Source organism: Antechinus flavipes, chromosome 1 (genome assembly GCF_016432865.1).
Source record: "Antechinus flavipes isolate AdamAnt ecotype Samford, QLD, Australia chromosome 1, AdamAnt_v2, whole genome shotgun sequence".
Taxonomy (NCBI): Eukaryota; Metazoa; Chordata; class Mammalia; order Dasyuromorphia; family Dasyuridae; genus Antechinus; species Antechinus flavipes.
The window spans coordinates 341,888,047-341,905,547 of record NC_067398.1 but is presented as its reverse complement, the minus strand read 5'-3'; the positions used below and the strand labels follow the sequence as shown (position 1 = coordinate 341,905,547).

The 17,501-nt window shown below is 34.7% G+C and overlaps 1 protein-coding gene across 24 annotated transcripts in view; it reads right to left on the bottom strand.

The window, feature by feature from the left end:
- MAPK8IP3 (mitogen-activated protein kinase 8 interacting protein 3) overlaps nucleotides 1-17,501 on the bottom strand; it is a 95,423-nt gene that overhangs the window by 70,805 nt on the left and 7,117 nt on the right. For all 24 annotated transcript variants that reach the window (XM_051969429.1, XM_051969427.1, XM_051969431.1 and 21 more), the window contains exons 2-4: nucleotides 2,868-2,988; nucleotides 1,466-1,536; nucleotides 997-1,088 (exon numbers count right to left, since the gene is read on the bottom strand). In XM_051969429.1, coding sequence (XP_051825389.1) covers nucleotides 997-1,088; nucleotides 1,466-1,536; nucleotides 2,868-2,988 — 284 coding nt within the window. The remainder of the gene's footprint in view (nucleotides 1-996; nucleotides 1,089-1,465; nucleotides 1,537-2,867; nucleotides 2,989-17,501) is intronic.

Below are 17,501 nucleotides of genomic sequence, written 5' to 3'. Positions count from 1 at the left end.
AACATATATAGGACTGCTTGCCATCTTGGGGGGGGGGGGGGGGAAGAGGGAGGGAGGGGAAAAAACGAAACATAAGTGATTGCAAGGGATAATGCTGTGTAAAAATTATCCTGGCATGGATTCTGTCAATACAAAGTTATTATTAAATAAAATTAAATTTAAAAAAAAAAAAAAGAAAAATTATCCTTGCATGTTTTGAAAAAAAAAAAAACTATAATGAAAAAAGAAAAAAAAATGAGGCAGAGTCATCTAAGTACTCTGCTCTCAACTATTTAGTGTAACACAAAGGTTATATCTGTATGAAACATAGAACTACAATCTAAATCAATTTTAAGAGGCTTCTATTTAAAGCTTTAGATAAGTGTTCTATGGATAGTCAAACCAAGAAATTCTAGAGGAAGAAATTCTTAAAAGTTTCATTTGGTCTTCCACAGGCCCACTCCCTTAGTTAGCAAATACCGAAATGTAGTCTATGAATAATTTTTTATTTTGGAAGTCAATTTTCTAGTTTCACTAAGACTGGTAAAATAAAGAAGATGGCTGGCTTCTACCCAGGCAACGTCAGCACCTATAGGCTAAGGAGTCTAAGAAGTCATAAACTAGGACTATGGAATATGAAACTATTTTGAAATCAAAGTGTCATTATTGAACATTTCTGGTTTTACAAGCGTTTCAGTTTAATATTCATAATGGTGGCACAGATTTTATTTCTTCATATGTTAACTTTTCCCTGGTCCGCCACACCCAAATGGAAAATATTTCTAACATGTAAAAGCAAAGAAATCAAATCTGTACACATTATTTCTTGGGAGTCTCAGAAAGCTTTACATCCATTTTTGTTCTCTCTCCACACCCACATGATCCAAGTAGATTCTATTCTCCTTGATTTGGAAGAACACAGAACTTTTATAATAGTTCTCTGATTTTCATAAATCTTTACGTTACCTACTGGGAGAAAAGATGAGATTATACTAGTATTCAGTCTTCTCATCATACCTTCTCCCAGGTAGACTGCCCTCTGTTTGGCTATTTCCCCCAACCTGTTGCATCTTGGATCGTTCAATGTGTTCTACATAGGTCTGGATCATCTGTGGAAAAATAAATACTCATAAGTAAAAACCTTACCTCAGTAAATTTACCTGTTTCTCTATCATTTCTACCTCTAAACTGAATTTCTGAGCATTGTGTGTTCTATAGTGCTTCTGAAGGGAACACAATGAAAACAGAGTAAAGTGTAATTCAGAACTGTGGTAAACAAACTTTTAAGGCCAAAAATAATTGATATTCAGGTAAACCCTGGAAAGGATCAATTGCAATTAAGATCATAGCAATTTGGAATGGACAAAAGGAGATCATTTTTATTTAGAAGATTTTATTCTCTTTCATCTCTTAATTCACCATTGATTTTTAAGTACTTAGATCATGAGTTGAGAACTGTTAAAATAGAACAAGCTGAGGCACATACCTCTGTGTGTCTCTGGTGCAGGGCATTATATTCCTTCTTCATCTCTGATTCACGCTCCTCCAGTCGAGAAACTAGACAACACAACCATTGTTGGTCAATTACACAATTTGTTTATTACTTGTTGCATTCTTCCCTTTTGATAACTTTCCAAAGCTGGTATCTAGAGACAGGGCTACTGATGCCAGGTATGAGTGTTTAGGCTTAACGGGAAATGGAAAGGCCTATGGAATAAAGCCCTTTCACAGATTGAAAGTATCATAAATAATTCTTAAATACATAAATTGTCTTGTAAGGAATCCTTGAGAAACCCTCATTACTTAGCAAAGGGTTCTAATAAAAAATAGTCTGAAGAAGGCAGTTAACTTTCTCTAAAGGGATGATCCTACTAATAGGACTTTGGTTATGGGTATTTCAGTCTTAGTTTTAATTCAACAACTAGTAAAGAAGTTAATACACTAGTCTAAGCTCCTTAGCAGACTCCTTCCCATAAACAAATAAAAGAGATGGACAGGGATTGAATTCAAATAGAAAAGGATCCCTGCAGGTTACATACTGGCTCAGAAAACCACAAATAAATATTATCTATGTTGTATTATATTTTCATTTATTTTGTTAAATATTTTCCAATTATATTTTAATCTGCTTTGGCAGTCTGAGTGTGACACCTCTGACTCCGGGAGCAGAGATCTTTATTTCATTTGACTTTAGTTACTTAAAAAACAGAAACAAAAAAATATGGAGTACAGTAATAGTTTGAGCTTTTCCTTAAGGAATTCAAAATGGTTATAATAATGACAACTGCTTGGGTTTATATACTGCTTTATAATTTACAACCATGCATATGCCCTAGAGATCATCATTCTATCCTATCTGAGCTTTGCCATCCATTCTCCCCATTATACCCTAAGAAGAAATGGGCTTTTTTATATATACTACAGCTTTACCCCTACCTCCTCTTTATGTGTTGTTTCTATTACAAAGTGAGCTCCTTGACAGTAAGAACTGTCTCATTTTTCTATATGTAGAAATGCTCCACAATGCTCAGCATGATACTTGGCACAGAGTGATTAATAAATGTTTTTTCATTCATTGAAGAAAGAATGAGAAAAGAAATAGGGATACCACACAAAGGCAGGAGTTATATTGTTTTAGACTGTTATCACCAGTTTATGAATGTGTCTACTTCTCAACACTATTCTGAACTAAGTACACAGGAGAATTGGTGGGCAAAAGGTTAAGGTATTCTAGAAATCCATATGAAACAGAAGTAAAATAGGCAGGCCATTATAGATATAGAAAAAAGATACCCTCCCAAAAGAGAGAGAAAATAGAAGGATAAAAGGATAATGTATCTAGGCTGTCCCTATATTCCTATTACACTTACATATAATAGGTAACTTACTTTGATCTGCATAGTTTTTGGCTTTTAGCTCTAGCTGTCGAGTCTGGAACTCATAGTGTTCAACTTGGATTTGTAGATCTTTCTTTTCTTGTTCCAAGGCATCTTCAAATTCAATGAACTTCTACAAGTGAAAGGAACAGAAAAACATGTAAGTAGGCATAGATAACAGAATGCACAGAAAACAGAATCATTGATACTTAAAGGCTAGAAAGGACTAGGTTTTATAGAATTTAGAATTGTAAGAAACATTACAGACCACCTAACCCAAGTCTTTCATGCTATAGTTACTTAAAAATATACCCAGGGAGGACAGGTGACTTGCTCTATATTTCACAGCTAATAAACACGTAGGCTTCTACATTTAAGGAGTAGAGGGACTGGAGTATGATATTCTAGAGAATAAAAGAGGATTACAACCAAGAATAACTACCTGGCAAAGAAAAAATAGTTATTTAATAAAATAGAGGACTTTCAACATTCCTGATGAAAATATCAGAGTTAAAAAGAAAACCTGATTTTCAAACATAAGACTCAAGGGAAGCACAAAAAGGTAAACAGGAAAAAGTAACCATAAGGATGATCTCAATAAAGTTAACTTGTTTACATTCCTTTGTGAGAAGATGATACTCCTGATAATTTTACCATTATTAGGGTAGCTAAAAGGACTTTACTTACAAAGACAGATGAAATGGATGTGAGTAGATTATGTTGGAATACTCTTCCAAAAAAAGTAGAGTAAGAAAAAGGGATGCACTGGAAGAAGAAAGAAATAGAATGGGGAAAATTTATCACTTAAAAGAGGCATACAATATAGAGGTTTTTAATAATGGAAGGAAGAAATGGGGGTAAGAGTGGTCGGCAATGCTTGAACCTTATTCTTCAGAATTGATTCAAAAATTGAAAATAATATATACACAATTATTTATAGAAATGCAATTTCCTTCAAGCCATTCTCCAATTAATAAATGGTCAAAGGATATGAACAGACAATTTTCAGATGATGAAATTAAAACTATTACCACTCATATGAAAGTGTTCCAAATCATTATTGATCAGAGAAATGCAAATTAAGACAACTCTGAGATATCACTACACACCTGTCAGATTGGCTAAGATGACAGGAAAAAATAATGATGAATGTTGGAGGGGATGCGGGAAAACTGGGACACTGATGCATTGTTGGTGGAGTTGTGAATGAATCCAACCATTCTGGAGAGCAATTTGGAATTATGCCCCAAAAGTTATCAAATTGTGCATACCCTTTGATCCAGCAGTGTTTCTATTGGGCTTATATCCCAAAGAAATACTAAAGAAGGGAAAGGGACCTGTATGTGCCAAAATGTTTGTGGCAGCCCTGTTTGTAGTGGCTAGAAACTGGAAATTGAATGGATGCCCATCAATTGGAGAATGGCTGGGTAAATTGTGGTATATGAATGTTATGGAATATTATTGTTCTGTAAGAAATGACCAGCAGGATGAATACAGAGAGGCTTGGTGAGACTTACATGAACTGATGCTAAGTGAAATGAGCAGAACCAGGAGATCATTATATACTTTGACAATGATATTGTAGTATTCTGATGGAAGTGGATTTCTTTGACAAAGAGACCTAACTGAGTTTCAATTGATAAATGATGGACAGAAGCAGCTACACCCAAAGAAAGAGCACTGGGAAACGAATGTGAACTATCTGCATCTTTGTTTTTCTTCCCAGGTTATTTTTACCTTCTGAATCCAATTCTCCCTGTGCAACAAGAGAACTGTTCGGTTCTGCAAACATATATTGTATCTAGGATATACTGCAGCATATCTAACATATATAGGACTGCTTGCCATCTAGGGGAGGGGGTGGAGGGAGGGAGGGGAAAAATCGGAACAGAAACGAGTGCAAGGGATAATGTTGTTAAAAAAAATTACCCTGGCATGGATTCTGTCAATATAAAGTTATTATTTAATAAAAGAAAAGAAAATATTAAAAAAAAAGAAAAGAAATGTAATTTCCACAATACAGAAATAGGAGGAGAAGCAGATATAGGAGGAAAGGGGGAATAAAGTGGGTAGATGATAAAAGGGAGGAAAGACTAAGGGGAAGCAGTAGTTAGAAGCAAAACAGACTTGAGACACAGGATTAAGAGAAAAGAAAAGGAAAATGAGATGGAGGGAAAAACTAACTATAACTGTGAATGTGAATGGTATGAGCTCATCCACAAAACAGAAGCAGATAAGCAAAATGGATTACAAACCAGAATCCAACAACATGCTGTTTACAAGAAACACACCTTAAACAGAGACACACAGAGTTAAAATAAAGGGCGGGAACAGCATCTGTTTCAGCTGAACTTTAAAAAATAAAAAAAAAGCAGGTGTAGCAATCATGATTTCAGACAATGGAAAAGCAAAAACAGACCAAATTAAAAGACATAACCAGGGAAACTTGTTTGCTAAATGTACTCTAGACAATGAAACAATATAAAAAAAAATTTACAGTAAGTTTCTCTGATAAAGGACTCATTTCTCAAATATATAAGTATAGAAGGGAGTCAACAACCTTGGAAGGTAGAGATTATCATAATCATTCCCATTTTACAGTTAAGAAAAGTAAGGCTGGCAGAGATTAAATGACTTGTCTAGGTTAACACTATTAAGTGTTTAAGGCTGGATTTGAAATTGAGTCTTCTGACTCCAGAACTAGCATTGTACCCACTCCATCTAACTATCTCTCAACTTCTTAAGCCCATGAATTTAAGTGAAATAAATTTATGTATCACTTAAAGATCTATAAAGTACAATTTGTAAAGCATATTACATCATCTTATTTGATCCTTACAACTTTAAGAAAAAGGCCTTAAAATATTACTATTTTTCTCATTTTATAAGTATGAAAAGTAAGACTCAGGTTAAATAACTTCCCAATGGTCATAAAGACTGTAATAGCTTGGATGCTATTTCCTTTTTTTTTTTTTTTTAAATACTTTCAATCATTAGGTGGGTGATTTATTTATTTATATTTTTTATTATAGCTTTTTATTTACAAGTTATATGGATGGGTAATTTTACAGCATTGACAATTGCCAAACCTTTTGTTCCAATTTTTCCTCTCCCCCAAATGGCAGGTTGACTAATATATATTAAATATGTTAAAGTATAAATTAAATACAATATTAGTATATATGTCCAAACAATTATTTTGCTGTACAAAAAGAATCGGACTTTGAAATAGTGTACAATTAGCCTGTGAAGAAAATCAAAAATGCAGTCAGACAAAAATAGAGGGATTGGGAATTCTATGTAGTGGTTCATAGTCATCTCCCAGAGTTCTTTCACTGGGTGTAGCTGGTTCAATTCATTACTGCTCTATTGGAACTGATTTGATTCATCTCATTGTTGAAGAGGGCCACATCCATCAGAATTGATCATCATATAGTACTGTTGTTGAAGTATATAATGATCTCCTGGTCCTGCTCATTTCACTCAGCATCAGTTCATATAAGTCTCTCCAGGCCTTTCTGAAATCAGTTGGATGCTATTTCCACTGCTATTACTGTCTATAATCTTTAGTTATGCAGAAAAGAATTCCAAAGACATTTATGTGGTAAAATAAATTCAATGATCACATTTATTACTTTGAGGATCTAAAACTACGGTTTAAATAAGGCAAAAATAAAACCTCACTGGTTTTATTGGAAGAAAATTGATATATATTCAAAAATTCTAGATTTGTTTAAAATCGGTGGATTATCTGGGCTCTTCTTCCAAACATTAATTTAAAAATTACCTTTGCATTATAAATTGTGAATATTTTTCATACTACTGATGAATAAGATATTTAACTTGACAATAGAGTTCAATTAATTGTCAGGATTATGAATCAAATTACTGATCAAGTAGAGGCTTTATTTTTGATCTCAGACTATTAGATGAAAATCATAAAATCATGCTGAATATGTCTACAATCAGAATTTAAACAAGTAATCTAAGAGGATTTCAGAGGCAATGTTATCTTTTTCTCTCTTTTATAATTGACTTATAATAGCACTTGATTTATCCCCTTTCCAAAAGCTGTCTAGGCTTAAAAATAAGACAAATTATAACTCTGATGAGTCTGAAGTAATAGGAATAGAATTTCAAAATTTTGTGTGTGATACTATCACTAAGAAAGATGAAATCCATCAAGTCTTAAGTTAAGAAAATAGCAGACTTCAGGAGTACTGAAGTGATTAACACCAGTCTTCAAATCTAGGTGCTCTTAACTTTAGGTCCATCACTTTTCCCCTTATGCTAGCGAACACAATCTTAAGTCATCAAAGACAACATTTTTATGGTGAAATAAATTCATATACAGAAATTGATTAAAGTCTGTTACTTGTGGGTTTATGCTTGAAAATAAGGGAGAGATCTGGCTGCGAATTAGGTTTGTAAATCAAGCCAAAATCCCATGGTTCCTCTTCAAGTGATTGAGAATCTATTTGAAATTTTCCCCCAAATGCCCAAGTTTCTTTCACATTGGCTTTTAAGAAAAGGAAGGAGAGGAAGGGAAAGAACAGATTTATTTTATGTCTAGGTAGGAAAAACAGAAATATCAAGAACAATGTTTAAGTCAATCATTTAAATAAGATTAATTAAGCCTCCATCACAAATTCCTATGGAAATGGCTAAACAAATTATGGTATATAAATAGCATATTATTGCAAAAAAATGGACAAAACAGACAATTTCAGGGGGGACTAGGAAAATGCCTGTGAACTGAAGCAAAGTGAAATAAGCAGGAAAATAATATCAGAATAAACACATTATAAAGAAAAACAACTCAGAAAGATTTTAGAACTCTGATCAGTGAAATGACAAATTGCAATTCCAGAGTACAAAAGATGAAGCATGCTGCCCACTCCCTCTCAGAACTGACTTAAAAGGTGAAATAAGATATATATTTTTGGACATGACCAATATGGGAATTTGTTACAAGGGCTTTTTTTTTTTTTTTTTTTGAATTGCATAATGATGGGGGAAAGGAAGGAATGGGAGCACAAGAAAATAAATGCTTATAAAATAAAATACTATAGAATAAATTAGTATTACATTATATGCCAGGAATACCTAATATGAGTTATAAGCCACAGTTAAATGAGTTAAATAATCATACACACACACACACACACACACACACACACACACACACAACATTTAAAGTTAAATATATATAAATGAATAGCCACAGTATAAATAAGGTCACAATAAATACAAAATCATGAAATTAACTTCATATATACAAAAAAGTTATATATAGGATAAATAGAAAGTAAATTGAGAGAAGGCTCTAAAAGTAGAGGGCTTAGGAAAGACTTCCTGTAAAGATGAGATTTTTTTTTCTTTTCTTTTATTTTTTTTAAATTTTATTTTATTTAATAATAACTTTGTATTGACAGAATCCATGCCAGGATAATTTTTTTTACAACATTATCCCTTGCACTCGCTTATGTTTCGTTTTGTCCCCTCCCTCCCTCCACTCCCCCCTCCAAGATGGCAAGCAGTCCTATATATGTTAAATATGTTGCAGTATATCCTAGATACAATACATATTTGCAGAACCGAACAGTTCTCCCGATGCACAGGGAGAATTGGATTCAGAAGGTAAAAATAACTCGGGAAAAAAACCAAAACTGCAAATAGTTCACATTCATTTCCCAGTGTTCCTTCTTTGGGTGTAGCTGTTTCTGTCCATCATTTATCCATTGAAACTCAGTTAAGTCTCTTTGTCATAGAAATCCACTTCCATCAGAATACATCCTCATACAATATCGTTGTCGAAGTGTATAATGATCTCCTGGTTCTGCTCATCTCACTTAGCATCAGTCCATGTAGGTCTCTCCAAGCCTCTCTGTATTCATCCTGCTGGTCATTCCTTACAGAGCAATAATATTCCATAACATTCATATACCACAATTTACCCAGCCATTCTCCAATTGATGGGCATCCATTCATTTTCCAGTTTCTAGCCACTACAAACAGGGCTGCTACAAACATTTTGGCACATACAGGTCCCTTTCCCTTTTTTAGTATCTCTTTGGGGTATAAGCCCAATAGAAACACTGCTGGATCAAAGGGTATGCACAGTTTGATAACTTTTTGGGCATAATTCCAGATTGCTCTCCAGAATGGCTGGATTCGTTCAAGATGAGATTTTAGTTTGAAAAGAAAGCCAGGGAAATATAAGAAGGGAGAATATTCCAAGCAAGCCAGAAAAAATGCCTATGGCTGAGCAGTGTCTTGCGGCAAGGTCAGTCACTAGGTCTAAGAATACATGTTAGAGAAGAAAAGGTCTGTGAGGACTAGAAAGATAAGAGGGAAGAATTTTGTACCTGATTATGGAGGCAATAGGAAGTCCCTGAAGTTTATTAAGTAGATGAATGAAATGGTCTGGCCTATATTTTAGGAAAATCACTTTGATGACTAAATGATAGATGGTGGGAAAAGATAAGACAGGGAGACCCACTAGCAAGCTATTGCAACGATCCAAGAATGAGGTAACAAGAATCTGCACTAGGGTGATGGCAATATGTCAAGAGAACAGGAGAGATGCTGAAAAGATAAAATCTATGCATTTCAGCAACAGCTTGGATATGGGGAGTGAGAGAGTGAAAAATTCAGGATGACTCCTAGCCTATGAACCTGAAAGACTAAAAAGATGGTAAAGGTAGGTGTGAAGTTTCAGGGAGAGTTCTGTTTTGAACCTATTTATTTGACATCCTGTTCAAGAGGTCTGAAAGAAAGTTAAAGATATGAGAATCAAGGTTAGGGCAAGATAGGCAAATCTGAGAATTGTTAGCATAAAGCATAAAGATGGTAATTAAACTCTTGGTAGCTTATGAGACCAAGTGAAAGTAGTATTGAGAAGGAAAAGAAGAGGGCCTGGGACAGAGGATCCAGAGAAAAAGCAGATAGGTAGGAAAACCAGGAAAAAGTGGATTTTAAAAACCCTTAGAGAAGAGATTACCAAGGAGAAAAGAATGGTCAATTGTGTCAAAAGCTGCAGAGAAATCAAGGAGAATGAAGATTGAGAAAAGTATTCTGGATTTACCAAGAAGAAATCATTGGTAACTTTAAAGAAAGCATTTTCAGTGGAACGATGAAGTTGGAAACCCAGATTGTAAGATGGGTGAAAGGATAAAGTGGAGGGTTTTAATTTTTTTATGACCTTTTCAAAGAGTTTAGTCAGGAAGAGCAGAAGAGATACAGAATGAGATGTTCGGGAGCATAGAAGAGCCAGCAGATAAGGAGAGACTGAAAAAAGTGACAGAATGGGATTGACAGAGGGGGAAGGTGCTGGAGAATATGAGATGGAATATAGTCTCTTGAGCTAGTAGAGGGGTTAGCCTTGGTAAAGAGAAAGACCACTTCAAGAATTGAAGACAGGGATAAAGGAGAAGAAAGTGGCAGAAGGCATATGAATAAGAGAAGATAAGAAAGAGGGAAGAGGAAGCTCTTAGAGAATGGCTTCAAATTTTTTTTTTTTTTCTGTAAAATATGAGTCTTTTGCAGCTAAGAAGGTGAGAGGAAAAGGAACCATGAGAGGTTTAAAGAGAAATGAAAAGGTTTGGAAAAACTGCTGTGGAAATAATGAGTAAAGGGACAGTAGGATTGTCTAGCAGCACTAAGGACTTAGTTGCGTTTTTATAATGTAAATTTGTGGTGTATCCAGTCAGAAAAAGGACATGCTTTTCTCCATCTTTGTTCAGCAACTCATATTATGTAATAAAGGCAGAGAGAATGGTGGGAATGATCCAAGGCTAAAGCTTAGCAGGGTGCAATTAGTGAAACCATAAGAGGATTTAATATTCAAGAGAGAAGGACATCATAGAATTCAATCAGTTCAATAAGGTCAACCTGAGGAAAAGAGAAGATAGTAACTGATGGGGAGGGAATTGAGTGGTTAAGGGATTAGAAGCCACCAAATTTTTGTTGGAGAAAATATCACCAAATAAGAGAATTTAAAATGGAAAGATAAGGGCAGATAATTTATTTATTTATTTTAAAATACCTTTTTATTGACAGAACCCATTCCAGGGTAATTTTTTACAACATTATCCCTTGCATTAACTTTTGTTCCGATTTTTTCCCTCTCTCCACCCCTTCCCTAGATGGCAAGCAGTCCTATACATGTTAAATATGTCACAGTATATCCTAGATACAGAAGGTAGAAATAACCCAGGACGAAAAACAAAAATGCAAACACTTTATATTCATTTCCCAGTGTTCTTTCTTTGGGTGTAGCTGCTTCTGTCCATCATTGATCAATTGAAACCGAGTTAGATCTCTTTGTCAAAGAAATCCACTTCCATCAGAATACATCCTCATACAGTATCGTTGTTGAAGTATATAATGATCTCCTGGTTCTGCTCATTTCATTTAGCATCAGTTCATATAAGTCTCGCCAAGCCTCTCTGTATTCTTCCTGCTGGTCATTTCTTACAGAACAATATTCCATAACATTCATATACCAGAATTTACCCAACCATTCTCCAATTGATGGGCATCCATTCATTTTCCAGTTTCTAGCCACTACAGAGTTGCTACAAGCATTTTGGCACTTTCCCTTCTTTAGTATCTCTTTGCGGTATAAGCCCAGTAGAAACACCGCTGGATCAAAGGGTATGCACAGTTTGATAACTTTTGGGGCATAATTCCTGATTGCTGTCCAGAATGGTTGGATTCGTTCACAACTCCACCAACAATGCATCAAGTGTCCCAGTTTTCCCGCATCCTCTCCAACATTCATCATTATTTTTTCCTGTCATCTTAGCCAATCTGACAGGTGTGTAGTGGTATCTCAGAGTTGTCTTAATTTGCATTTCTTTGATCAATAGTGATTTGGAACACTCTTTCATATGAGTGGAAATAGTTTTAATTTCATCATCTGAAAATTGTCTGTTCATATCCTTTGACCATTTGTCAATTGAAGAATGGCTTGATGTCTTATAAATTTGAGTCAATTCTCTATATATTTTGGAACTGTGGCTTGTATCAGAACCTTTAACTGTGCAGATGTTTTCCCAGTTTGTTGCTTAAGGGAAGATAACTTAGGAAAGACATCTATAAAAAAGGTGTTGGTGCTAAAAATTGGGAAATGGATAAAATACTAAGCACCAATACAGATTATTACCATGTCCTAAGAAGTTTAATTTGAAAATCAACTGGCACTATAAGATTGAAAAAGTTTAGACCTTGACAGCAAACACTTCAGCTTGCTAGTGCATGGAGATGGCAGCCATGGGAAACAACTGGTTTAACATAAAATTCATTTGTAAGCTCTCATAGTAGAGTTTGGCAAAAAGTTATAAATTTCATAAAACTCCAAGAAGCAAGAGGTAAAGAAACATAAATTTATTTAAAGGTTGGGGAGAGACCCTACAGCAATTCATCTCAAGGGCATTCAAGTATGTAACTGAATAATAACAACAAAAAAAAAAGTCGACATTTCTCAAAAAAATCCTAAAATTTATTTATTTGCCTGCCTTTTTAAAATTTTTTATATTTTTTTAATTTTGCATTCTTCTCTTTTTAAATCCTGAGCTGCAAATTCTCTCTTTCCTATCCCATTCTACCATACACTGAAGTAGACAGGCAAATATGATATCAATTACATGTGAGATTATGCAAAATATATTTCCATATAAGCCATATTACAAAAAAATAATAAAGTGAGGAAATTATATTTCAATTTACACTCAGAGTTCATTGGTTTCTCTCCACAGGTGCTTAGCGTTTTTTCATCCTGAGTCCTTTGGAACTGTCTTAGATCATTGTATTGACTAGAGTAGCCAAATCTTTCACAGTTGATCATGATTATAACATTGCTGTTATACAACGATCTCCCACTTCTCATTTAATGTTGCATCAGTTCATAGGTCTTGCTTTGTTTTTCTGAAGCCATCCCTCTCATCATTTCCCATAGCTCAATAGTATTCCATCACAATCACATGCCATATCATGTTGAACTATTCCCCAAATGATGGGCATCACCTTAATTTCTAATTCTTTGCCACCACAAAAAGAACTATTAGAAATATTTGTGCATAGAGATCCTTTTTTTTTTCTTTGATCTCTTTGGGATCAGACCTACTAGTGATATTGTTGGATCCAAGGATGATGACTCAGCTTCCAGTTAACCAATTTTATTTTTTCCCCTTTTCTAGTCTCCCCCCTTTTCTCAAGAGTATTTAATTTTTCCAAAATACATATAAAAATAGTTTTCAATGTTCATTTTTGTAAGATCTTGTTTTCCAAATGTTTTCTCCCCCTCTCTCTAACCTCCCTCTTCCCCAAGACAGCAAACAACCTGATACAGGTTTACATTTACAATAAATTTAAAAATATTTCCATATTTGTCATGCAAGAAAAAATTAGATCAAAAAAGGAAAAAAAAACAAGAACAAAAAAGCAAACAAAAACAGGTTGAAATATCATGCTTCGATTTACATTTATTTTCCATAGTTCCCTTTTCCAATTCTAATTTTTAAAGAATTATTATCTTCAGTAACATTTTGTACCTCATTTTTCACTCAGCCAATTCTGGGGTTTTTTAGTTTTTGTTTTGTTTCAAGGCAATTAGAATTAAGTGACTTACCTGACATCACATAGCTTGTAACTCTTAAGTGTCTAAAGCCAAATTTGTACATAGGTCCTCCTAATTCCAGGGCTAATGCTCTCTCTACTTCAAGATCTAGCTGTCTCTTTCCCTTTCCCCATTCTGTTTTTTAAGGAGTTCTTTTCTTCAGTGAATTCTTGTGCCTCTTTCAGCAATAGGTCAAAATTTTTAAAAAAGGTATTATCTTCTTCAGTATTTTCTGAGCCTCTTTTGCCAAGCTGTTAAATTCTTTTTCCTAATTTTCTGGCATCATTTTCTTTCCCAACTTTTCATCTAACACTCTTTATCAATTTCTTTAATTCTTTCCCAGGAATTCTTGTTGGACTTGAGTTCAATTATCATTTTTCTTTGAAAGTTTATTTTTTGATGAGCAGGATATTAAGGTGGTGGAGAGTAAACAGGTCCTTATCTCAGCTCTTCCTACCTTCCCTCAGATCAATATCAGATTAAGCTGGGTTTTGAACGTGACAGAATCCACAATTATTTGGAGTGTAACAAATTTCAAACAGAAGATATTTTGAAAGAACTTCAGGAAAGTTTCAATTGGGCTGGGATGGGGAGAGGAGGAGGAGGGGAAGCAGCCCAGCCCAGTTTTCCATATGCCTAGGAAACTACTAGGAGGCTCTTAGCCAAAATACAGCAGTGTTGGATACTCTGTTCTAGTTTAGAAGTCAAGACTAGCTGTGAGATATCCAATGCCACTACAGAAGGCAAATAGTGAGCCGCCGATCCCCAGCATAACCAATGGGACTTGGCCATGTCCACACTCAACTCCAGTCCCAGGGCAGTGTGAAGCCTGTAGAGGAAACCTGGGACAATCCCCCGCTTTTGCCCTAAGAGCAGAACCTTAACCTTTAAAAATGAGCAAAAAAGCAAAAAGAGCACTGACCATAGCTATTATGGAATCAGGGAAGAACAGACCTTAAACCCTAAGGCAACTAAAATGCAAAAGTCTCCAGAAGAAGCCTCAAACAGTGATATGAGTTGTCAAAGGCTCTCTTGGAAGAAATAAAAAAGGATCTTAAAAAAGAGAAGAAAATTGGGGGGGGTGGGGGTGGAATGAGAGCTTTGACAGGAGTTTAGAAAAAGAAATCCAGAAATTATCTGAAGAAAACTCCTTGAAAAACAGAATTGGTGAAATGGAAAAAGAGAACAACTCCCTAAAAAATAAATCGGGGAAATGAGGGGGGGGGGGGGAAATCCAATTAACAAAACAATTCATTTAAAAATTCAATTGGCCACCAAATGCAAAAGGAGGTAAAAGAGTTAACTGAAGAAAATAATTCACTAAAAATTAGAACTGACCAAATGGAAGTAAATGACTCCATGAGTCATTAAGAATCAGTCAAACCAAACTAAAAAAATGGAAAAAATAGAAGAGAATATAAAAATCTCATTGAAAAAACAGCTGACATGGAAAACAAGATCCAGAATTTGTTGTACTACCTGAAAATCATAATGAAAAAAAAAAAAAGCCTAGATAATATCTTAAGATATCTAAGTTACCTAGATAACCAAAGAATAAGATAGACATTGAAAGAATCTACCCATCATCTCCATAAAGAGACCTGAAAATGAAAATTCCTAGGAATATCATAGCTGAATTATTAGATCAAGTAGAAAATACTGCAAGGAGCTAGAAAGAAATAATTCAAATAATGAGGAGAGTTTATTTATTAACTGTTTTCACATTGTTGTCTTCTGAGTTTGTGTCCTGGTCTTTCCTGCCACCATAGTGGCTTTTTACTGTCAAATTTTTTTCTTTACTCTTTTTTCTAGCTTTTTTTTTTTTTTTTTAAATTCAACTCTGTATTAAAATTGAGTTCTTCTCATCTGGGATTGGGGAGTAACTGTGTCAGCCTTCAGGTTTTTTCATTCTTCTATTTTCAAAGCTAGTTCTGAAGGTCTGTAAATTTTTGGTGCTTCCAAGGTATTGTGACACTGGGAGTAGTACAGTCACTCTTTTTCTATGCCTTGCCCAGGAAAGGCCTCTGTTCCCTTGTAAGCTGCAAGTGTTAGTGCTCTCTTCATCTTGGAACTGCTAGGGGAAATTATTTGCAAAAAATTATTATCAATCAACCCACAGAAATTTATTAATTGCCTAAGTCCAAAGTGCTAGGTTGGAAAAACAAAAATCCAACAGTTTCTTCAATTGAAGCACTCACATACTATTAGGAGAGACTGGAAGGACAAAAAAAAAAAAAAAAAAAAAGTCCTTACAAAATGAACATTAAAGGCAATTTCTGGACTGAGAACACTATATTTGAGGGGATCAGGAAATATCTCAAGTAGTCCCTGGCATTTGAGTACAGATTTGAAGGAAAATTAGGAATTCTGAGAGGAGATGAGAAGATGAGAAAAGTGCTCTCCTAAAACACAGAAACAAGAGTTGGAGTGGGGAATGATAAACAGATCAGTTTGGCTAAAGCAGTGTTTGTGAATAGGAATAAAGCATAATGAGTCTAAATAGGTAGAATCTCAACCTAAAAAGGTTGTGGAAAGTTTAAATAACAAACAGAGAAGCTTGAATTGTATCATACATGAACAAGGAGCTACTGGAATTTATTGTGACAGTATCAGACCTATACTTTAGGAATGTTACTTTAGAAGATGTGAGGGATGGATTTGGGGAGAAAGAACCAGGAAAAGAAATAGAGATGATTGCAATAGTCAAGGTGAGAGATGATAGGAGTAAATTAGAGCGTTAACTATCTGAATAAAAAAAAGGGGACAGACAATGAAGAAATCAAGGATAACTATGCTTATAAATTAAGGTGACTAGGAGGACTGGTGGTATCCTTGACAAAATAGCAAAGATAGAGGAAGAGATGAGGTTTAGGAAGAAAGATAATGAATATTGTTTTGGAGATAAATAGCTCTTGAAATACCTACAGACAATGAAAAATGCCTAAGCGATTAGTGATATGAGACTAATTATAGAGTTCACAAAAGAGACAATGGCTAGTTATATCGATCTGGGAATAATTTCTGAGATATAATTAAATCTATGGGAAATGATGAGATAACTGAGAAAAAATACAGAGAGAAGAGAAAAAGGTCCAGGACAAAATCTTTAAATACAACCACAATTGGGGAGATTGCAAAAGTGATTACATAGTGCCCAAAATGTTTGTGGCAGCCCTGTTTGTAGTGTCTAGAAGCTGGAAAATAAATGGATGCCCATCAATTGGAGAATGGTTGAGTAAACTGTGGTATATGGATGTTATAGAATATTATTGTTTTGTAAGAAATGACCAGCAGGATGAATACAGAGAGGACTGGCGAGACTTACATGAACTGATGCTAAGTGAAATGAACAGAACCAGGAGATCATTATATACCTCGATAACGATATTATATGAGGATGTATTGTGATGGAAGTGGATCTCTTCAATAAAGAGAGCTAATTCAGTTTCAATTGATCAAGGATGGACAGAAGCAGCTACACCCAAAGAAAGAACACTGGGAAATGAATATAAACTGCTTGCATTTTGGTTTTCCTTCCCGGGTCATTTATACCTTCTGAATCCAATTCTCCCTGTGCAACAAGAGAACTGTTCGGTTCTGCACACATATATTGTATCTAGGATATACTGTAACCTATTTAACATGTAAAGGACTGCTTGCCATCTGGGGGAGAAGAGGAGGAAGGGAGAGGAAAAATCAGAACAGAAGTGAGTGCAAGGAATAATGTTGTCAAAAATTACCCTGGCATGGGTTCTGTCAATAAAAAGTTATTAAAAAAAAAAAAAAAAAAAGAACAAGTCAAAAAAAAAAAAAAAGAGTGATTACATAGGAAAAGAACTAAGAGAAAGCAGTGTGACAAAAATTCAGAAGACACACTAAAAATAGTAATTATAAAAATATCCAAAAATACCAGCACATATGCTACTTTTTCATCTCTACAAAATCTTTATGATGTACCTAAACTACAGATGCACCAAGGGCTCCTTGATGAAGGTATGAAAAAGAAGCAGGCAGGTTTTTGCAAA